The sequence below is a fragment of the Cnephaeus nilssonii genome, assembly GCF_951640355.1.
Source record: "Cnephaeus nilssonii genome assembly, chromosome: 6".
Lineage (NCBI taxonomy): Eukaryota > Metazoa > Chordata > Mammalia > Chiroptera > Vespertilionidae > Cnephaeus > Cnephaeus nilssonii.
In genome coordinates this window covers 88,825,456-88,849,369 of record NC_137077.1, presented here as the reverse complement: position 1 = coordinate 88,849,369, position 23,914 = coordinate 88,825,456, and the positions used below count along the sequence as shown (strand labels likewise).

General features: G+C 46.1%; 1 protein-coding gene across 2 annotated transcripts in view; it reads left to right on the top strand.

The window, feature by feature from the left end:
* The window catches only part of PRMT8 (protein arginine methyltransferase 8), a gene marked incomplete at both ends in the record, with an annotated part of 83,574 nt that overhangs the window by 39,442 nt on the left and 20,218 nt on the right, over positions 1–23,914 (top strand). For both annotated transcript variants that reach the window (XM_079775700.1, XM_079775699.1), the window contains 4 exons: positions 6,114–6,269; positions 9,428–9,491; positions 22,312–22,454; positions 23,069–23,156. In XM_079775700.1, the coding sequence (XP_079631826.1) occupies positions 6,114–6,269; positions 9,428–9,491; positions 22,312–22,454; positions 23,069–23,156 (451 nt within the window). The remainder of the gene's footprint in view (positions 1–6,113; positions 6,270–9,427; positions 9,492–22,311; positions 22,455–23,068; positions 23,157–23,914) is intronic.

Genomic DNA, 23,914 nt, shown 5'->3' with positions numbered 1-23,914 from the left:
TGCGAGGGGGGCCAGCGCCATCAGCACCTGGGAGCGGCGGCAGTGGGAGCAGGGCTGCAGGCAGACAGGGGACCAGAGGCTGCAGCAGGAGGGGCCAGGCACAGGCACAGAGGATAGGCCGAGACCTAACCCTGTGCCCACTGCAACCTCTCGGCTTAGTTTCTTTCAAGGTGCATGAAATCATGCACTGGGCCCCTAGTTTTTCCATAATAGAATTAAATTAGAAACCAGAAACAATAAATTATCTAGAAAATCTCCAAATATTTGGAAATTAAGCAGCACTGAGAACATGGTCAGGAAGAAATCACAAGAAGTTAGAAAATATTCCAAATGGAATGATAATGAAAACAATGCTATGAACTGAATATGTCCCCTCAGGTTTCATATGTCAAAATCCTAACCCCCAATGTGATGATATTAGGAGGTGTGGCCTCTGGGAGGTAACTAGGGCATGAGGGCCAGCCCTCATGAATGGGATTAGTGCCCTTCTTAGAAGAGACATGAAGGCTTGCTGTCTCACTCTGCTCTCTGGATGTGAGGACACAAGGAGAAGGCAACCACCTGCAAACCAGGTACTGGATCTGCGGGCACCTTAATCTTGGTTTCCGAGCCTCCAGAATATGAGAAGTAAATGTTTGCTTTTTTAAGCTGCCCAGTCTAAGGCATTCTGTTATAACAGCCTGATCTAAGACATACAACATATGAAAAGTTGTGGGATGCAGTTAAATAAATCTTTAGAGGAAAATGTATAGCTTAAATGCTTTTATTAGAAAGCAAAAGTATAAAATCCATGATCAAAGCTTCCACCTTGTGAAGTAGAGAAAGAAGAGCAAATAAAATCCACCTAAGTCAAAGGAAAGAAATAATAAAGATGAGAACAGAAATCAATGAAGTAGAAATAAAACATTAAAGAAAATCAACAGAGCCAAAAGTTGGTTTTTTAAAATACTAATTAAATCAATAACACCTAACTAGACTGATCAAGAAAAAAATCTTAGAAAACACAGATTATAAATAAATGAAGGCAAGAACATTACTACAGATCACAAAGACACCTAACAGTCATTAGAGACTATTATAACAACACTAGTGGCCCGGTGCATGGATTTGTGCACATTGAAGGAAAATAATTAGAAGAAATATTTTAATATTGCTATTTGCCCCTTCTCTGTAATGGAAGTGTCAGAGCCGCTGCTGGTCACCATCTGTGGGGCGATCAGCAGGGCAATCAGGCCCCGCTCCCACCTGCATTGGCCTGGTGCTGCCCACTCACCTGCTCCACCATCCTGCCAGGCTCTCGTCGGGGCCCATCGGGGCCGGCAGTGCCTCCACTGCTGCCTGCTGCCAGCACCACTTAGCCAATGCCCGCCATGTTCTGTGCTGCCCCCTGGAGGACAGCACACATCATAGTGAGCAGTCGAAGGGGACAATTTGCATATTAGGCTTTTATTATATAGGATTATACCCATACATTTGACATCTTAGCTGAAATGGATAAATTCTTTGGAAAAAACACCTTGCCAAAAGTGATGTAAGAATGAATAGAAAATGAAAATAGCCTTCTATCTATTAAATAAATTGCATTCATAATTTAAAATCTTCCCACAAAAAGGACTCCAGGCTCAGATGTTTTTACTGGTGAATTATACAGACATTTAAAAAAGGAAAACATCGCCGAAGCCGGTTTGGCTCAGTGGATAGAGCGTTGGCCTGCGGCCTCAAGGGTCCCGGGTTCGATTCCGGTCAAGGGCATGTGCCTTGGTTGCGGGCACATCCCCAGTGGGGGGTATGCAAGAGGCAGCTGATCGATGTTTCTAACTCTCTATCCCTCTCTCTTCCTCTCTGTAAAAAATCAATAAAATATATTAAAAAAAAAAGGAAAACATCGATCTCACCCAAACCTTTTCAGAAAATATATAAAGAGAATAACACTTCCTAACTTGTGTGATTAGCTCAGCATACTAATCAGAGAAGATAAGAGAAAGTTATGATTCTATATCTCTCATAAATACAGATACAAAAATCTGCAACAAAATATTAGTAAATAAAGCCCAGCAATATTTAAGAAGGTAATACATCATGACAAAGAGTTGATGCAACATTTGAAACCAATCTTTGGAGTTCAACACATTCACACAATAAAGGAGAGAAGTGGTAATCATATCAATAAACGTAGAAAAAGTATGTGACAAAATTCAACACCAATTTATGATAAAAACTCTCAGAAAATTAGAAATAGAAGATAGCTTGTCATCACTTCTTGGCCTTTTGGCTAAGATCAAGTATAGAAGATAACGTTTCAGTCTGGTAAAATACATTTATGGAGAGGCCACAGCTGAAATTATACTTAATGGTGACATTTGTATATCATTGAACAAAGGAAGGATGCCTAGCATATTACTGAATGGCCATCCTTGCCAGTGCAATATAGCAAGGGGAAAGAACAAGAAATAAAAGGCAAGATGGAACGGGGATGGAGGGACACACACCGGGTCCAGGGCCTGGCCGCTGTGGTCGCCGCTGTCCCTGAGGCTGCCAAATGAGGGAAGTGCATGTGGCAGGATTCCTTTTATTTGAAGTTCTTCAGTATCCACTAAAAGTGATTTCCTTTGCTTTCTGGCCTCTCACTACACCCCCTCTGTACATGGCCCGACCCCCACACGTGGCATTTGAGACCTTGTGTGGTTGGAGGACCGAGACAGGCTCTCTGCTCAGGGTATTTGAATGTCTTCAGGAAAAGAACTCGTATTGGGGGGTCTTGTTCATTTGGGAAATTGTATGATATTTATTGATTGTGTCTATTGCCAATGTTTATATCCAATTCTAAGATTTCTGAAAACAATCCTTGTTCCTTGCTGCTCAGAAAAAGTTTACTGAAGACACCAGTTCACTGAAAGCACGGAAATGTGCACTGTCAGGAGCCATGCTCCTGACTGTGGGCTGCTGGGCCGGCTAGGAGCCGGCGTCGGCCTGGTTGAAGGCGGGCTAGGGGAGCAGATTCAGTATTGCTCACTGAGTTTGGGTAGTACTCTGATGATTTGTTCACTTTAATAAAGACAGATTTTGGTTAAAAAAAAGAAGTAGAAATAAATAAAAGGCATACAGATAGGATGAAAGAAGTGAAATTGTCTTTATTCACGAGTGACAAGAGTTTTTTACATAGAAAAACTAATGAATCTACCAAAATATTCTACTAGAATTAATTTGTGAAGGAGCAAAGCTGCAAAATACAAGGCCAATATATATACTAAAAATTGGAAAATACAAATTAAAATATGTCGTATACAGTGCCATAAAATAGTTAAGAATAAGTTTACTTTAAAAATACAAGCTCTCTCTGCCGAAACCGGTTTGGCTCAGTGGATAGAGCGTCGGCCTGCAGACTCAAGGGTCCCAGGTTCGATTCCGGTCAAGGGCATGTACCTTGGTTGCGGGCACATCCCCAGTGGGGGGTGTGCAAGAGGCAGCTGATCGATGTTTCTCTCTCATCGATGTTTCTAACTCTCTATCCCTCTCTCTTCCTCTCTGTAAAAAGTCAATAAAATATATATTTAAAAAAAAATACAAGCTCTCTATACTGAAATCTATAAAATATTGCCAAGAGAAATTAAACAAGACCTAAATAAATGGAGAGCTGTATTTGTGTTCTTGGATTGTAAGACTCAATATTCCTAAGATATCAATTTTCCCCAAATTGCTCTATAGGAGTCAGTGCAGTTCCAACCAACTCCATCAAGCTATTCTGTATGAATTAACAAACTGCTTCTAAAATGTATATGAAAATGCTGAAATTCTAGAAAAACCAAAATAATCATGTCAAAGAATACCTAAGTTGGAGAACTGACATTACTTTATTTCAAAGTTAATATAAATCTATGGTGATCAAGTGAGTGTTAAATTAGTATATTAATGGAACAAATCAGAGAAGACACACATATACAGGCAATTGATTTTTACAAAGGTGGCAACACAATTGAAACAAAGAAAGGATTGTTCCAAAGGATCTCCCCATGTAATCCCGTGGGGAAAATGAAGCCTGGTGCTCGAGCCATCTACTTGTATGAAGCAAATGAACTCACATCCCTAACTTACACTATATATAAAAATTAATTTGACATGAGTTGTAGCCTAAAAGTAAAAGCCATAACTATAAAACTTCTGGAAGAAAGCATAAGAGAATATCTTTGTGACCTTGGGGTAGACAAAGAATAGGCAGGGCACAAAAAATTCTAATCATAAAAGAAAAAAACTAAAAAAAAAAGATCTTTATCAAAATTAAAAACTGCTTTTCAAACGACAACATTAAGAAAATGCAAAGGCAAATCACAGATTTGGAGAAGACATTCACAATATGTACATCTGACAAAGGATTCATTTCCAGAATATATAAACTCTTATAATTCAATAAGGAAAAGCAAATAGCTCAAGAAAAAAAAAATGAAGACACTTCACAAAAGAAAGTATATATGAATAGTCCATAAACACATGAAAAAATTATCTACATCAATAGCCATCATGGAAATGCAATTAAAACCTCAATGAGATACTAGTTTTTATCCACTATAACAGCAATTTTCAACTGGTGTGCTGCTACAAGAATTTTTAAAACATGCAATACCTGACCTCTGTTCCCTTAGATTGTCAAATAAAGAAATGACAAGAGCCAACACAACAATAGCTGTCCAGTGTGAATGAATCAAAATTATACCTATGTTTTGTAAGATCAGCAAAAAATATGTTTTTGGTGTTCCACAGAATTTTAGTAATTACTCTATGTGTACCATGAAATGAAAAAGGTTGAAAATCACTGCACTATAATAACTAACATTAAAAAAATTGATAAGTCTAATTGGTCAGCATGTAAAGCAACTTGAGTTCTCATATATTGCTGGTGGGATCATGAAATGGCACAACTACTTTGAAAAACTGTTAGGCAATTTTAAATATAATTAAACACCTACCCTAAGACCCAAAACCCCACTTCTATGTATTTACTCAAAGGAAATAGAAACATGCATCCTCAAAAATGCTTATATCAAAATGTAACCCCTTTATTCCTAACAATCCAAATACCCATGAACAAGTGAATGGATATGGTCATACAATGGAATACCAGTCAACAACAAGAACAAGAACAAGAATAAGAATGACAACCGTGGTAACAAGAAAAAAGAAACAAACCTTGGATACATGCAAGAAAATGAATGAGTCTCAAAATCTTTGAGCAAAAGAAACAGATACAAAAGTGTACATATTGTATGATTCAATTTATATGAAGTTCTAAATCCGGCAGAAGGAAGCTTTGGTGATAGAAATTAGATCATTGATTGTCTGGAGTGGGAGTGAGGATTAATTGCAAACAGGCATGAAAGACTTTCTGGGGTGATGGAAATGTTCTGCATCTTAATTATGGTGTGCATTTGTAAAAACTCTTACACTTAGTTATACTTTTAAAACCTGTGCTTTTTATTGTATGCAAGTTATACTAAAAACTATACTAAAATTATACCAAAAAATTCCAGTACTATTGGTGACCACTTAGAGTGTTTGCTGGTACCTTGAATAGACGAAGACCCCTGTCTCATCACCGTACACAGATTAATCATGTTCTCCTTGGGCTGGAGGCATGGGTAATCTAGTTTCATTCTTACCACAAAGCACTTAAATAATGGTAGAAAAATGAATATGTTTTCTTTTCCTAAAAGCAAACAAAAATAACATACACACAAAAAGCCTCCTTTAATAACTTGTTCAATGACAAAATTCTCACCATGGCAGAAAGTTTTGCTTCAAGTGTAACTTGAATCTCTCATGCTGCATCCTACTAGTACTCTCTTTCGTTTCTTGATAAATTGGAGTTTTCCCAGGTCCGGACATGAGTTTCTCCTTTGATAGTACAAAGCTATCTTGAGGAGAGTGTTAGGGCTGGAGCTGTTTGTAATGATGCAGGCAGCCATTGGTCTAGCTGCCCCACAGTACTCTTCTGTGGCTTGCCTAGTGACATCATGAAGATCCTTGAAGAACTTGGCGGGACAGTCCTGGGGCCCGCGACCCTGGCGTACTCCCAAGTACCTTGAATACACTGACACTGACTTTCCTTTCCTTCCATACAGGAAATGCTGAAGGACGAGGTGCGCACGCTCACTTACCGGAACTCCATGTACCACAACAAGCACGTGTTCAAGGACAAAGTGGTGCTGGACGTCGGGAGTGGTACCGGGATCCTTTCCATGTTTGCTGCCAAAGCAGGGGCCAAGAAGGTGTTTGGGGTGAGCATGCTACCCCCCTCCCCTCGCGGTGGCCTCGGCAGAGCTGGCCCTGCCCCTTGCCTTCTCCGGCCCTTCCTCGTAGTACAAACCCTGATCCACCCCTCTGCTGAGGTCACACGCTCAAGGGAAAAATCAAGTGTGCCCCTCAGGAGGCAGGACAGTCTCCATGGCTCCCCTTCACCCGGGCATTGCTTCTGGCCCCTTTGCCCTGGTGACTGCTGACATTTGCAAAGGATTTTTGACTTTTCCGAAACCATTCCAGGGTCATCAGGGCCTCACAATGCTTGAGAGGCAGTGCAGCATGATTACACGTGTGAGCTCTGGCCTGAATCTCTGCTCTTCCGCTCATGAGATGTGTGACCGTGGGCAATGCACGGCTCTGTACCTCAGTTTCCCCAATGTATAAAGTGGACATGAAAATAGTGTCTTGCCCAGGAGGTCATTGTGAGGCATGAAAGGTTTAATACATATGTAAGGAGCTTAGAACAGAACCGGCATAGGACAGACGCTCAGTGTTTATTAGGATAGTCGGGATAGGGCCCTAGGAGGTAACAACAAGAAGACCCTCTGCTTTGTCCTTTAAAGGGCAACTTGGTAGACCTAAATTCTGGCTGCTGCAGCCTCTCTGGCTAGAGGTGGAGGCTGACCCTCTGGGAGCCTCCTAGCATTCCTCTGAAAAAGAGAGATCTGTGCTGCTGGCTGCCATTGAAAAAATGCAGCGGGTCTAGAAGTGGAAAGTTGGAATTAATCTTGATCAAAATTCAAGTTACAATAAAAAAAATCACAGCATATGCACAGGCGGCCCCTTTGCAGAGGCTCCCGGGCAGCTGGGCAGGTTTCAGTGGGGCCTGATTCTCTGTCATTTCGCTGGGTCATGAGAACCTGTCCCGAGAACCCCAGACTCCTGGGTTGACGAGGACCCTCCAAATCCCCTTGGCCACCCCCCTTCAGCAGGGACAGAATTCCTCCTTCACGCCTGACCCAGAAAGCACTTGGGCCTTAGCTGTAGAGGGTCTTCTGGAAACCTTGACCAGAAAAGCTATAATGCACTCAGCTGACGCATGTGGTTAGGGTACGGGGCCAATCTGATGCCCAAGGTCAAGTCCTGTCATCATCACAGGTGCTGCCCTCCCCACCTTCTGGCTTCCCTTGACAAGGCCCTGCTCACCAGGGTGGAGGCCTCCTGTGCAGTGCACACTCCACTTGCAAGGAGCTCACACCGCCTCAGAGCGGTGAGACTGCATGCTGACCCCGGAGCACCTTCCGCGCAGTGCTGACAGTTAGGCCCTGATTCAGCCCCAGTCTCTGCTAGGCACGTGGGAGCGGAGGGCTGCGCAGGGAGAGGCAGGGCCACCTGTCACCACCTTCCAAGTCAGCTGGGGCTTCCAAGTCGGCAGGGGCTCCGGCCAAGGAGCTGTCAGGAAGGTCCCACCCGGCGCCTTCCAGCTGTGGTGACTGGTCCCAACCTGGCTGCCTCCCGCTCTTCTGCTTTAACAGCTCTTTTATAAACAGCTCCGCCACAGTTAGCCGGGCTCCTTTCAGGCTGGCTCATTTCACAGTTCAGTTTCTCCTGTTCCAGGCTCCCCCTTCCACCCACAGCTCTTCTCCAATAGGGGAGCCGGGATGGCAGGAAAGAGAGAGGAGAGAGGGAGAGAGATAGGGAGAGAGAGAGGAAATTGACAGAGACAGCAGATGGAGACAGTGAAACTGGGAGACAGACGTGAGAGAAATGGAGAGAGAGAGACAGAAGGATGGAAAGACTCAGAGAAAAGCGAGAGGCCTGGGAGAGGGACTAACAAAAAGGAGAAAGAAAAGAAACTGAAAATGGGGGAAATGAAGAGAGAGTAAAGAACAAAGAGGGGGGGAAAGGTAAAGGTAGAGGTAAGAAAAAGTGGAAAGAATATGAGTGCAGCCTCATGCGTCCCATGTGTGTTTCATCCTCACATTGACCATGTGAGCAGGACTTGTGACTTAATGAGGAAACCAAGACATAGCTAGAAAGCGGCAGAAGCCACACATAAATCCAGGCTGTCTGGTTCCAGGTCCCATGTTCTGCAAGGCTAAGCTCAGTACCCTCCTGCAGACAGGATGAAAACGTGGCGAGGCGAGGGAAAGAAGAGGAGAGAAGCAGTCCTGCAGGCAACGGGACTGTTGCCACGGAGCCGGGCAGCCCAGGAAAGGCTGGTCCTCTGGGGTCTGAGCCTTGGCTAGAGTCTGCCTCCTCTACCAGAGTTGCCCTCTTTTGACCCTGTAGGTGCCCTCACCTTACCTCAGGCTTTGAGGAGGCTGCCAGCAACCCCTCAGTGGCCCTCTGCAAATGCCCAAGGCCCTGGGGCAGTTTGCGGTGGGGCCTGAGTGTGAAGGTGAGGTGCCCGGATTTAGCACAGTCTGGTCTCTGTGGAGGGCCAGCTAAAGAGATGAGAACAGCTCTTGGCAGCTGCCGCTCTGTTTCCAGCACCCTTGACCTTCCCTGGCATGCCCAGGGCCTCTAACCCCCAGGCTGGGATTTGATCTCCTGTGCTCCCACAATGGCCTTCTCTCAGCTGATGGTCAACTACCAACTACTCCCTCAAATACCTTGGCCCTCTGCTCAGGAGATTTTGGGAGCATGGAAAGACTTTTAGATTTAAAAAAATCAGAAGAGGTGATAGTAAACTTGTGTGGCGGGGGGGGGGGGGGGGGGGGGGAGGGGAGGAGGGATCTGGCCCCAAGGCCCTGACTTGACATTTTGCAGATGGTCCCTATCCTGGAATGTTCCAAGTTTAACCAGTGAGGGCTGGGTGGTGGGGGGTGGCAGGAAGACAATGTTAGGGAGGCTCACAGCACCTCTGGTCGCTCCTACATGCTCTCCAGGAGGACAGTGGCTGTGCCACCTCATCCAATGCTTCCCTGGTCGGGAGAGTGAAGTCTGCCAGCTCCTCCCAAATCTCCCAACTTAGACATGGGCCTCCATTGTGAAGTGCAGGGTGGGCTCCAGCCTCGCAGCAAAGGCACCCCACAAGGTGAGAGGGCTGCATTGTAGTTTTTAATCTGCCACAGATTAGCAGTGACAGCTGTGGGCACGTTACTGCACCCCTGTAGGTCTCAGCTTCTCCGTCCCTTAACGTGATGCTGGTCGTATTTTTGATGTGTTGCTCCTTTGTTCTGTGCCTTTCTAGATTGAATGCTCCAGTATTTCTGACTACTCAGAGAAGATCATTAAGGCCAACCACTTGGACAACAGTAAGACATACCTCCATGTGTTTTCCCATGGATGGAGGGGGCTTTTACTTCCTTATTTGGGTGGCAGAGAGTGACATGAGAGAAGAGTACAGAGCACTTGGCTTTGGGGAGAAGGAACCCAGCTGTTAGCATGGCTGTGGTCATGGGGTTCTGAGGTTCCCAATCCCAATCTCTGCCATGTGAGCCAAGGCACGTTTGTCCCAGATCAACTTCCTATGAGCCTAGCCTGTGGCTAAATTCTTGGTTGCCATGCCCTCTGCTTGGCCCCTGCTAGAGGCAGTCTATTGAGTTTTGCAAAATGGCAGCTATTCCTCCTTCTCCTCTTCTCTCTCTACAACACCTAGCCCCCATATCTCTCCATCACCCATCCAGTAGAGTGGATGTGGCCCCTGATTAGAAGGTGTCCTTGTATCTTTTATCAGTTATCTGTCAGCAGAAGGAGATCTAGTTGCCAGGCCCCATGTTGAGTGGGCAGATCATGTAGGGTTTACAAACTAGGAAAACAAGTTTCTAAGGATGATGAAGGCCTTTTGAGAATTTTAAACCAAAGAAAAGCATTCTCTATAGAGAATGGATTGGGAGTCCTCAGCATACAGATTTTATTTAAAGCTACACAATGAGGTCACTTAGGGATGGAGGAGGAAAGAAATGGGCCAAAGGTAAGGCTCTTGGGCATTTCAACACTTGGAGATCAGGCAGAGAAGAAGGGGCCAGCAGAGAGGTGGAGAAGATACATTCAGTGAGGCTGGAGGACATTCAGGAGAGAGGAGTACCATGAAACCAAGGGAAAGAGGAAGTGGTCAACTGTCTCTTAGGGAATGCTGACAGATCCAGTAAGATAAGAACAGAGAAGTGGCCACTGAATTAGGCTACAAGGAGGTTACTGGTGCTCTTGCAAGAGCAGACTAAGTGTAGGGGTGAGGACCAAAGTCCACTTAGAGTAGGTTAGGGAGAGACTGTGAAGTGAGGATTACAAATAAGTCTTCTTGCTGTAATGGGGAATAGAAAAAATGGAACAGGAGCTACAAGGAAATGTGGGATCAGAGAAGTGAGTTGTTTTTTTAAGGACAGGAGATACGAAAACATGTGTATGATTCAATGGTCCAGTAGAGAGGAAGAACAAAATTGCAGACACAGGAAAAAGTAAATTTAGGAGCAAAGACCTTGAGAAGGTAAGAGGGCCTGGGGTGCAAAGCACAGATGGAGGATTGACCTTTCTCTTAGAGTAGAGACAGTTTAACCACAGTAACAAAGGGAAAGGGGTGAGGGGTGAGTGTTCAAATGGAGCTGGGCCAATGGTGGGAAACCTTTGCTTTGTTGCTTCTATTTTGTCAATGAAGAATGACAAAGTCATTGGTGGAAAAGACCAGAAGGGGAGAGGTGTAAGGGAGATGAGAAGAAATAGAATGGTCTTTTAGAGGGGGCAGGGAGGGGAAGCAAACACCCTGGGTAGTGGGGATGGCTGGGGGCCAGCAGCCTTGTTAGAGGTGTATGGACATAGCTATGCAGTGAGCTCAGTGCTCCTACTGTGCTCAGCAGCCTTGGTGCAGTGGAGGGGACAGCTGCCTGGGTGGGGGCCCTGCTGGGAGGACACAACAGAGGGAGGGAGGAGCCAGAGTTACAATAATGAGCCTTGAAATCTGAGCTGGGTGAACAAGGAGGTGAGGAAGTGAAGGGGTACAGGTAGGTGACTGCTAGTGAAAAAGGCTAGGGGTGGTGGGTGAGCAACACCTGCAGGGCCATGAGCAGAGCCAACATCCAGAGGCCTCTTTCCAGCCTGAGTAGGGGAAGTTGCTCAGATAAACTGACCTAGGGCTTGTCATTCAACCTGTCTTGGTTCACTTAGGGGCCAGATCTCTTCTGTACACCCCTCATGGAAGTACTTGAGCTGGGTAGAAGTGACAGAGAGGTGATCTCCCTGCTGGCCTACTAAAGATGGCAAAAGAAAACGGTGGGTTTTCTCTGCAAGGGTGACGCAACCTGGCACCCACGTGTTTTCACCCGACCTCCCTTTCCCCAGGTCTGTGAAGTAGGACAGGTGGTTTCCCATTTAACAGATGTGGAGACTGAGGACAGGAGACGTGGGGCAGAGCCTTTGGTTTCACCTCTCCTTCCTGTACTCTTTTCTAAAGTTCATGTGGAAGCTCATCAATTCTGAGTGCCTGCCAATTCTGAAAATGAAAATAGATGTAGAGACGGATTTCTGGTCAGAGTTATTGAGTCTCAGCCCTGGGCTCAAAGAACATTTAACAATCCCCCACTCTGCCCAGGCTTCCCTTGCATAGGGATTCCTGCCCTTTGAAGGTCTGCCCAGCCTCCTACTCTTCACCTGACTCTATTGCTGCCGGCTCTCGGAGTCTGGAACTGCAGCCTCCAGGCTCACCTCCCTGCTCTGGCTAGCAGAGGGCCACTGCCCTGCACCGTTGGTAGCAGAGTGTGGGGTGGGAGGAACTCGCAGAAGCAGAGAGATCCCTGAACATCAGGAGGAGAGCGATCTGATGCTGAAACTTGCCAGGAAAAGAACTGCTCAGCCCCTGACCACCCCTTCTGATTCATACTTCATGGTCCCCACCTCCCTTCCCTGCCTCAGACTCCTATAACTTTTTAAAATTCCCCTCCCCTTCCTTTTTCTCTTCTTTCTTGTAGCCTGCAAAACATTTCAATTGACAAAAGAGGTGCAAATACAACTGTGGGTTCTTAGCCATTGGCGAATAAGTTGTGACATGGTGCCCCATCACCCCTGAACACATGAATGGACATGGCTACAAACAAGGGCATTTGCTTATATAAACACAGGGCAGCCATTGAAGTCAGGAGGGTAACGTGAATACCTTGTTGTTATCTAGTGCTCAGATCCTCATCACATCCTGCCAGTTGTTATCATCGCACCCACAGCAAAGGGACTCAGTTCCGGGCATGCGCAGCATTTGTCAATGAGTCTCTCTTTCCTCCAGGCTGGGACACTCTCCTCCATTTGGTGGCCTTCGACCACAGGCCGTGTTCTGTGGATGCTCCTCGGTTTGGGCTGTGTGTGTGGCTCTTCCTTGGTGACGCACCTGTGGGAGCAGCAGCCCCACGCTGGTTCTCCTTGTGCACTGGCATGCAGTTTGGGTTTCCTGGTTCCTGACAGCATTGACTTTGACCATGTGGTTTCTTCATGGTCAATTTGCTCTTTCCCCCTTTGTAGTCAGTAAGGTTTTCTGGGACAGGTACTTTGAAACCATGTAAATACTACTATTTCATTCCTCATCATTCATTTCCCATTTTATTCAATAGACTGTATCTATTATTATCAGTACTTACTTTGATTCTCAAATTGTCCCTGATTTGGTCACTGGAGCATCTTCAAGCTGGTTTCTAAGTCCCTTTGACATACTTCCTTCACTTCCTGTGAGCGTTCTCATGTTCTGGCACCGATGTTTCAGGCTCACCTCGGACTTTCCACGCCTCTGTTCCAGAACCAGCATTCTCTCCAAGCCTTGATTCCATTTAGTGGACAGTGGCATTTAGAAATGAGGACTCGGGGCTAGGTGTGCTTCCTGACTTCAGGGTGCGGATGCTCCCGGCTATCTCAGAAGAAAGAACTAGTGTGTGTGTGTGTGTGTGTGTGTGTGTGTGGGTGTGTGTACATACACACTTACCGAACATGCATTTCTACATCTATATGCACATATTGTCAAGTATGAGTCTATCTATCATACTTCTCCACTTCTAATCCAGCACCACGGTGTCCAGCTTGTATCGCCCTTCCCACTCCCATGCTTGTGCCTCATTTCTCTGAGCGTGGAAACTCTGGCTCCTGTTATTCTGCATGTGTTTATGTACTGGATCAATCCCTTGTGTGTAAACAACCTCCCATTGTCAGCACCTCCTGCCCCTGCAGATGCTTCTGTCACCCGGTGCTGGGCTCTGACACCCTGTGCCAGGCAGCCACCCACAGGGCACCCTCCCTTCCCTGCTCAGGCTCCAGTTGGGCTCCTGTAGCCCCCCTCCCACACCAGGGTGCCCTGCTCACCCGCTCTGGCTCTGATGTACTGTGCTGGCTGCCCTCACTGTTCAAGCTTCAACACCTCACGCTGCACTATTGTGGCATCTACCCCCAACCCCTCCCGGGGCAGCACAGAGGTCTGGTTCGCTCAGCCCTATGTGATGGCTTTAGGATGGACTTGTTCCATGATTCCTATGTTGATGGCTCACACTTGATTCTGTCATTGAGGCAAAGGCTAAGAAGGACAAACCATTGTCCTCAAGTGAATAGCCAGCCCTGTGCCCCATGCCCTGTCCTTGTTCCTGCCCCTCACACACACTGTGCCCAGGAGGAGGGGCCTTTAGAAGGCAGAGTTGCTTTCATCTCTGCCTCCTCAGGTAGCAACAGTGGGTGGAGGGGAGAGGCGGCCAGGGTCCTGTCAGCTGCACAGCTCATCCAGCCGTGGCATGTGAACAAGAGAGGGGACAGTTTAACTGCACAAATGCTTCCATGGAAATGCTCTTGAAATGCTGTGTCAGCCAGCATTTGTGTGTGTCTCTGGAGTGTAGGTGTAGAGACATAAATAACAACACAGGACATAAAATACCTGCCACCCAGCATCAATCAATCTCACTTCCTCTCCACCTCCACACAGATCCTCAGGATGGATTCTTTGCGTGCAGCCATGCAGCTCCACGAAGCCATGCAGCAGCCGGGCAGCCCTCACTTGGTTGCTTCCACATGCGTGGCCCCCACATAAGCCCGCAGCCTCCTCTCTGATTTGGGCTCCTACAACTATTATTTCCTCTCTTTCTCTGCCCAGGAAACCAGTGGGATGCTACGATGCTTAAAAAGGTAGATTCACTTGTAAATGTTGACATGGGAGCTCAGGGATTAATACAATTTTTATAGTTCTAGAAACAAAAGAAATATACCCTTTTTATTTCTCAGAAAACTAAAGGAAAGAAAGCATATCCCTTCTTTCTCTTCTTCTACTGGTGCACGTCACGTCCTAAAACACACCTGTCATGGATGGAAGGGACCTGAGCGTAGCATGACCAGAGTGGCAATGGACAGAGAGGCCTCTGCTACATAACTTCAGGGGGGCGTTGGCACATCGCTTCACCGTTCTGAGCTCAGCTTGCTCCACGTAGAGGAGATATGTCCGTGAACAGCTTGCAGGGGTGCTGGGGGATTAGAGATAATGTACGTCAAGTGCCTGATATGGGGCTTTATGTGTAGTAGGTGCCTACCAAAAATTAACTTTGTTGACCACATAGCTCCAAGGCTTTTATAGATGCTGCTTGAATTATCTGCTCTGCAGCAGTCCTCTGTAGCAGTCATCCAGTCCGGGATGATTCCTTGGATGGGGTCTTCTGAGAGCCATGGTTGTTAGAAAGCACTGCCTTCCACTGAGAGGCATTCTCCTCCCTGGGGGCTTCCCAGTGCTCCTTTGGAGCCAGATGGAGTGAGGAGGCTCCTTCACATGGTTACCTTCCTCCCATATCTCTGGGCAAACCCCCTCCCCAGTTCCTTTACCCTTTGTGCTGGTCTGAGTCACCTTTTCTTCTGCCCATGCCTCTGTATTTCTCTCACACTTGGACAGTCAGGCTAAGAAACAAGCACAGCCAGGCGACTGGCCCAGATGCTGCACTTGGACCAGTGTGGCTCCAGTTCCATTAGCAGTTATGGGAGAGGCCGTGTCACACTGGTGCAGAGTCGAAATCAACTACACTTGCCTACTGGCAAGTTGTAGCTCCCAACCTGTATCTGCTGTGTGGTAGTTTTGAATCCAAACTGAGTCCCACTCTTATTTATATTAAACACCACTCTGTTGGATCTGGTCCTTCCTTGCAGAGCATCACTCTCTTAAGGTCATTGTTCCCTGTTTGGTGTTACTTGTATATTGGATAGGTGCCCAGGGGTGATGTGGATGCTTATTCAGGCTGGTTCTCACTCAGCTCCTAATCTGAACCTTGGAATTCAGTCAGGTAGCCAGTTATGAACCCACACAATAATTTGTCATCTTTCCCATAAAGATATCATGGAGGTGAGATCTGGTCAAACTCACTTTCTGTGTCTCTGTTTCTTCATCTGTGAAATGGGAATTATAGTGGCACATACCTGATAGGGTCATTGTGAGCGGCACCAAGTTCCTGTATGTAAAACCGTGGTGTACTGGAACAGGCTCTATAGGCTCCTAAGAGCCGGTTGTTAAATTGTCAGTATTGTTAAATTTGTGGAATGGATGAAGTCACTTTGGTGTTTCGAAGTTGGCCACATTGGGCGTATTTACACTACAGAAATCAGCAAATGTGAAAATCAGGGCTTCTTTCCTGGAGAGCCAGTTGTTAATTGTCTATCAGCATACCACTGTGTAAAATACAGCAGTATCCGGAGGGCAGTAAGCAGCCAATAAATGTGAAGTATTGTTATTATTACTTCATTTTTGAACTTGACCAATAACCCTGTCAAAAGAAAACAAGGTGAGTCAGCTGTGATGGTTTTTAATGAACTTGTACTAGTGCTCCTGGCAGTTGTGACTTCCTTTCCCAACTGCTCCAAAGGCCAGTTCACAGTCTTAGGACTGGGTTTCCTGAAACCATCCCTCCAGGCATTAGTGTGCAACTCTCCCGGTCCTGTGCCAGGCGAGGGGTGGGTCAACACAAATAGGACACACATGATCTTTGCTCTCATGAAATTTAGAGTCTCACAGAGAAGGCAAACATCAAAGAAACTGAACAAACAATATCATAATAGAATTAAAATAGTGAAAGCACTTAGAAAGAAGCATGTTAGAGTTGTTGAGAAAAATGGGGCATACACTTTCATTGGATGGTGGCAGTGGCTTACTGGAACCACTCACCCCACCTTGTGAGCGATTCTGTGCCTCTCTTCCCAACCTGCCATGAATGACATTGTGGTGAGAGCTGAAATCAGCCATGGTGGAAGTATTTGCACCACAGACATCAGCAAATACTAAAAATCAGGGCTTTTACCCCCACTTACAGAGCCTGTTGTTAAACATGGAACAGCACAGCACTGGAAAGAGGACCCTTTTCTGAGTAGGGTTGAAGATGAGACCCAAGAGATTAAGAGAGGTCAGCATGCTAAGAGTAGAGGGAAGAGTATTTACACAGAAGGACTGATGGTACAAATTCCCTGGGGTGGGAGACACGTTCTACCTGTCCCATGTATAATTAGTGAGTGAAAGCTGGCATTCTCTCCTGAATCCCTGAGTCTAGGGGAAGCTTTGCTGCCTTCTACATTCCCATTGGTTTCAACCACTCTGTCTAGTACCATTTCCTTCTTAATTTCTTCCATGTTGGCCCAGCCCACAAAATCATCTGCATGTGGCCAGGTGTCAGGGATCTGCCCAGCTGTATCATGCTAGGGGTTCTAAGTGGTTGATGATAAATTAGGGTAGGGTTGAGTCCTGGCATGGGTTTGATTACCCGAGTGTTAGTATAGTCAGTGCCTAGGGGAGCAGATGTGCCAAGCAGGAGCTCTGGCCAGGGAAGGGCTCTGGCCAAAGCTGAGAGCTCCAGCTAAGCTGACTAGGCCCTCAGCCCTCAAGGGAGCCAGAGCAGGCTAGGACATGAAACCAGACAGATTATGCACCCGACAAGGCAGAAGCTCAAGCCCTATGTTCTTGGGTGAATAGCGGACTTGGGAAAAGAGAGAGGGGAACCATATTTAAGTTTCTAATATATTGAGTATACCTAGCACCTAGGCCTCATTGATGCCACTCCATTATGAGGTCTGTTTCCTGCAGGATATATCCCAAGTGCCATCAGATATTGAGGGTAATGATGTTGGTATTCTATTTCTTCCATCATCACTGGCTTATGAATAGGGGTGGGTTTGACCTTGTAAGGGGTTTATCCATATATCTGATCCCTGGAGAAGATGAGGGTGGGAAGCCAAGGCAAGCTGATGGGTTCTACCTCTACAATGATTCCCCCTCTTCTCACCCTACCAATCAACCCCACCAGCCTTTAGGGGAAGAATGGGTTGTCCTTGGCCTTCTCTGATTTCTTGTGGCATGCACAACAATCCCATGGTGAGCTGGATAGTCTGATCATTTGCAGATGAAGAAAAGGAATCTCAGGGAGGTTGGTGACTTGTACCTTTTGACTTCTGTAAAATCCAGTTCTCTCATTAGACAAATGGAACAATGAAACCAACCTCACAGGTAACTATGAGGATTATTTAGACAATACATGTAAAATCACTGTGTAAGGTGCTATTCAAATACTGATAATTTTTTTTGCCATCATAATTAGACTAGTTTAAATATCTTTTGTCTCTGAATTCAATACTCCTTTTTTTCCAAAGTGGCTTATTCATTCATTCATTTATTCATTCATTCATAATCTTTGAATGTTTGTGAGGAGGCAAGTGCTCTGCTAGATCCTGGAAATAGGAAGCTGAAATACTACTAAGAGGAGACCAGAGGCTAGAGGTGAGTCAGGCCCTCAGAAGGTGCGAGGCAGGCAGTATGATTGTTGCCAACATAGGTGTGTGAGGAGCATAGCAAGGGCGTGGAGGGCAGCGGGTGGCTGGGCTGAGATGGGGGTGGCGTTGCGGAGGCTCCGCTGCCTCATCACGTGCTCCCTGTCCTCCCACTCAAGACCCTCATACCCACTCTTCTGTGGGACAAGATCTGTTTTGGGAAACAGTAAGGAGTCTACAGTGGGGAAACCACTCAGATGGACCTTGGGGGATCCACTGACTCTCATGAACATGCTGGAAGCCCAAATGAGATCAGGCTGGCCTGGCTTATAAAACAACAACAACAAAAGCATAAAAAAACAACAACAAAAAAACCCCTAAATGGTTAAACCAATGACCATGAATTATAATGACTACATTTATGTAATAACCACTCAAGCCAAAAGGAAAAAATAATCTCACTAAAAACAACCAAAAAAAAAAAATATATATCCTATCTAATAAAAGATGAATATGCAAATTAACCATCACTCTGCCACACCCACCAGCCACGCCCACCAGCCAATCAGGAGCGAATATGCAAATAAACCTAACCAAGATGGCTACGGCCACAGAGAGCAGGAGGGAGGCTTGGGTTTCCCTGGCAATGGAGGAAGCCAAGCTTTCCACCTTCCCTTGCCAGCCTAGGCCTCCACTCAAGGCTACAAAGTTTCAATTATAGAAGGTAAACAAATCCAAACAGAAATGGCGGCAGCCACGGAGCTGGAAGAGCAGGAGGCTAGGGTTGCCCCCAGTGATAGAGGAAGCCAAGCTTTCCGCACACCCTGGCCGGCCCAGGCCTCCGCTTAAAGCTACAAAGTTTCAATGATAGAAGATACATAAACCACAACAGAAATGGCTGCCACCACCAAGCAAACAGAAGGCTTGGCTCCGCTCCAGACTACAAAGTTTCAATTGCAGAAAATAAATAAATTCCAGATACCAGGGCCTCTGCTTAGGTAGCCGGGGGGCATGGCCGGCCTGCAAACAACCACAAGCCCCTCACCCAGGCCACCCCACGCCCCAAGGGAACCCCCACCCTGATCTGGGACACCCTTCAGGGCAAACCAGCTGGCTCCCACCCATGCACCAGGCCTCTATCCTATCTAATAAAAGAGTAATATGCAGATTGACCATCACTCCAACACACAAGATGGCTGCCCCCATGTGGACAAAGATCCTGCCCCCATGTGGACACAAGATGGCCACCACAAGATGGCCAGCAAGGGAGGGCAGTTGGGAGGGACCAGGCCTGCAAGGGAGGGCTGTTGGGGACGATCAAGCCTGCAGGGGAGGGCAGTTAGGGGCGACTAGGCCTGCAGGGAAGAGCAGTTAGGCATCAATCAGGCTGGCAGGGGAGAGCAGTTGTGGGGGACCAGGCATGCAGGGAAGGGCAGTTAGGGGTGACCAGGCCTGAAGGGGAGGGCAGTTAGGCATCAATCAGGCTGGCAGCTGAGTGGTTAGGGGGTGATCAGGCTGGCAGGCAGAAATGGTTAGGGGCAATCAGGAAGGCAGGCAAGTGAGCAATTGGGAGCCAGCAGTCCTGGATTGTGAGAGGGATGTCTTACTGCCCATTTAGGTGGGATCAGGCCTAAACGGGAAGTTGGACATCCCTTGAGGGGTCCCAGATTGGAGAGGGTGTAGGCTGGGCTGAGGGACACACCCCTCCCCGTGTACGAATTTCATGCACCGGGCCTCTAGTATATATATATATATATATATATATATATATATATATATATATATGCCTAATTTGTAAACTTAGTCTAGTCCATGGAATAGTCCTGGAGAACCTTGCATTAGGCACCCAATGAGGAAACCAAGGCCCCCCCAAAAGAGAAACTATTTAATCAAGGTTGTCAGCTGGAACAAGAGCATAAATTGTCTGCCTCCAGGACCCAGTATAAGGTTGTGTAGGTTGGGCGCTGCACAAAAGCAACTGGGTGAGGGGATAACTGGGGTGTGAAATCTAGTCCACGGCTGTACTGAAGGGAGGTGTGTCTTTTTCCTTTCACAAAGGGGCCATCCACTCACTGCGCCAAGTGGGGGCCACGTCTGCTCTGAGAAATGTTTGGATGCAGAAGGGCAATGTTTAATGAACAGAGGCCCTGATTGCTGAGTGTTTTATGGGTTAATTGATTCCGTCTGCCTTTTTGTAAGCAGAAACAGTATGCTTTTTGCTGTTCTGTGATCTACTGTCTCTTTGTATCTCTGCATCTTTGTACCTATAGGAGCAAATGGATAAAGGTCTAGTGCTGAGAACAGGGGCAGCATTCACTCACTCTGGGGGCACCCAAGGAATGTCCCATACATACCTATCTGTCGGACTAAACTATAAGTCCTTGTTCATTTCTGCTGCTTGCAGTCCTACTGAAGTCTAGTCCATGGAATAGTCCTGGGGAACCTTGCACTAGGCACCACAGGCAGAAGCTATCTTCCTAGGCCACTGGGAGACTATGATCTAACCCATTCACTCACTCACTCACTCATTCATTCATTCACAATCTTTGAATGTTTGTGTCCATGGACATGTGCAGACATTAGTGAAGAGCCTTCAAGAAATGTGCACAGAGAAAAGAAAGGGAGGCCATGGAAACACTTTAAAAATGTTTTAAAAAAACAAGACAAGAGAGGCTTTGCACACAAATAACTAAGCAGGTGGATCAGGCATATTTGTCATTTTTTTTTTCAGAATAAGAAATAAATTAGGCAACTCTATTTGCATTTTCAAAAGCCCTTTACTTTGTCTTCTTGTGAATTCTCTTGGTGCTTTCTGGGTCCTGCCCTGGGCTGAGTTCCTGCTCGTGGCTCTCAGAGCCCCAGAGAAGCAAAATATTAATGCCTACTCCTTCCACCTCTTCTAACCCTTTGGAGGAGACTGGCCTTCCTGCTCTTACTTCTTAGGGGTAGGGCTTCTGAGCAGTAATCAGGAGGGTCACATGAGCCTGTGCCTCAGTGGTGAATGACCTGGGCCAGTGTACATCTGCCAGGTGTCTGATTCTTTATGGAGTAGGCCTTATCTGATTAGGCCTTAATTAAATACCAGATATTGGAAAGTAGAACATCATTAGAGGTTGCTAATGGGCACTCCATCACCCACCTGCATTATCTACTGTGAAGACAGGAAATAAAACCAGTGACCTGTGTGCCCTTTGCCATCTAGAAGCCTCCAAGCCAAATTAATTTTTGTGAAACTCAGATTAAGAACAGATGTGAGTTTTGGATTTTTTTATAACTCCAGAATACAGGTCATTGTTCAATGTTCACAGCAAAGCTCAGGCATTGTGTAATTTTTCAGAAGATGGTGCAGAAAGAGGGTTTTAGAGCATAAATATGGGTAACCTTCCAGAGGAAATGTTCAGATGGAACCAACCAACCAATACATCACCCTGTCAATTTCACAGCGGCATCTAAGAGAGCTTTTGCTTTGATCTTTACAACAATGGATACAAAGAGAGACCCCAAAATTAGATGTATGTGTATGTCAAATGATCAAAAACCCAACTAAGAACTTTCTCCTGCCACGGGTCTTGGAAGGTCTTGGAAGTGACTCATTAGCAAAAGCCACTTAGAGCAGGGGCTTTGTCACGGCCCATCCCCTCCACCTCTCTATGGGCTGGTCAGCAAGGAGGAAATGTCAGAAAATGTCTACCTTCTGCTGAGGCCTGGCTCTGAGCCTGGCCTTCACATGTGTTATTTCATTTCATCAGTACAACCACCTGCTAAGTAGATGTTCCTTTGGGCTGTTCTTTGGAGAATTGGAGTTTGGTTTGGTCAAATAATTTGTGGAAAGTAGTAGTATAGCTAATAATGAGACTATCCAGCACTTACCATAAACCCAGGTTTTTCTGACTGCAGAGCCAATGTTCTTGTCAAAACACTATGTTGTCTCCCTCATGAATCCACTGGGGAGTGAATCTGGTTGTGAACATATGCAAGAGCAATAGAGGCATCACCCCAGCCTTCTCTGGGTTTGAATCATCATGGAGTTTAACATGGGGTGGGGGTCATGAGAAGAGTGTTAGCGTCATGGCATATCAGATCTGGGCCCTATTTCCACGGCCACATGTAACCTCTGTAAGCCTCAATTTCCTTAGTTCTAAATAAGAATAAAGTGTTTACTTCATAGAGTTGTTGGGAGAATTACATAATATGGTGCGTGTCGTGGGCTTAGTCCACCACATAGTAACTGCTCAATAGATTTTAGGGAGAAAATGTGCAAGCAGCTTTCAATTCACTTTGTATAAATTAGCATGGTGAAGGGTGAGGTATGTCCCACCCTAAACGTAGAATCAGAACCAGGCTAAAACCCTTAGATCGAGCCCTGCAAAGTGTGGACTTGGGGTTCGTATTTTCCAGTCATCACCATATTTAAGGGTAAAGTGGAAGAGGTGGAGCTGCCTGTGGAGAAGGTAGACATCATCATCAGCGAGTGGATGGGCTACTGTCTCTTCTATGAGTCAATGCTCAACACGGTCATCTTTGCCAGGGACAAGTGGCTGGTAAGTGTCCTGCATGCTCTCCCCTTATTGGTCTCTGGCTACCTTGCTGTTCTACCCCTGACCTACAGCCTAGAAGAATATGAGGACCTGGGCTAGAAGATAACCTCTTCCAGTCATCCCTCTTTAAACAAGGTCTGTTTCAGGGAACAGAATGATGTCCCTGGGCCCAATATGTCTAACTGTCACAATGTTCTCCTGTAGGTCTAACCTTGGCTTCTTTCACCACAGTTGAAACCCATTCAGTGTTGTCAAGACAAAAGTCTATTCTAGTCAACAAATACTTAGGGTTGCATGGCTGCCAGAGAGCCGAGAGTGCTTCTGACCTTGGCTTCTCTAGGCTAAAAGGTCATACCATCTTCCACTGTTCCTCAGTGGACTTACCTTCTCCCACTTTATTTGCTTTATTGTTTCCATCTGGGTCCCTCAATTCTCCTTACTCCAAAATAAAAAGTGAGCATTGCCAGCTGAGCCCTAAATGGCCAAGGTGACAGTCTGCTGAATGAGAAATGTTGGCAAGGAGATGCCTGTCTAGTAACTCTATGTGCAGTTCAAAATGTGATGTCTTTGTCAGGTGAATAGATTACGAGACCCATTTCCCCACAATTCATCAACAGAAACCTGGAGGGCTTATGTTTCCAGACCGGGCAGCTTTGTACGTGGTAGCAATTGAAGACAGACAGTACAAGGACTTCAAAATCCACTGTAAGTCACCTTTCGTTCTCTGTTGGGCTTCCCCCCACCCCACCCCTCTGTGTTTAGGGTGGGAGGCACTTCAATGGGCCTGAGATGCGCAGCTAGTTTATAAACATACTGCTATGTCTGTAGAGTTCACCTGAGCCTTTCTGGCTTCTTCTCTCTGCAATCTTTTCCTTTAGTCCCAAAGGTGGCAGGTCTGCAGAGGGAAAATAAACAATATGGCTGGTATAAGATAAATGTCCCGGGGGAGAAAATAAATGCAATGTTAATGAAAAATAAGTTAAAACCGCAGAAGCTGAGCTTTTGCAAAGAATAGCAGGCTGGAAGTCAGTAAGTTATTCCCAAAGTCCACCACAGGGGTCAGAAATGCCAGATCTTTAGCCAGGCCAACCATCCTGACTCCTGCCGTCATACTACTCAAACTTACCAAAATGATATCCATTCTTCTTCACATTAAGTACAATATGTATTCTCCTCTGTGGTTCTTTGGGGAAGCAATGGGGGTGGGAAGAGATGGAGATTGCCGTGTGCACGTGTGTGCATGTGTGTGCACGCATGTGTGCATGTGTGTGTGTGTGCGCGCGCACGCGCGTGTGTGTGTGTGTGTGTTTGTTGTGGGAGAGTCTCATATCCAAATCTGTATTCATAATGCTTTATCAGCTGAAAAGTTGTTCTCTTAGATTTAAAAAAAGCCAAAAAATATCTTCATTGTTTTATCTTGTCCTAAAAGGACTGTTTTGTTCTATTTAATTTAAAGGATAAAA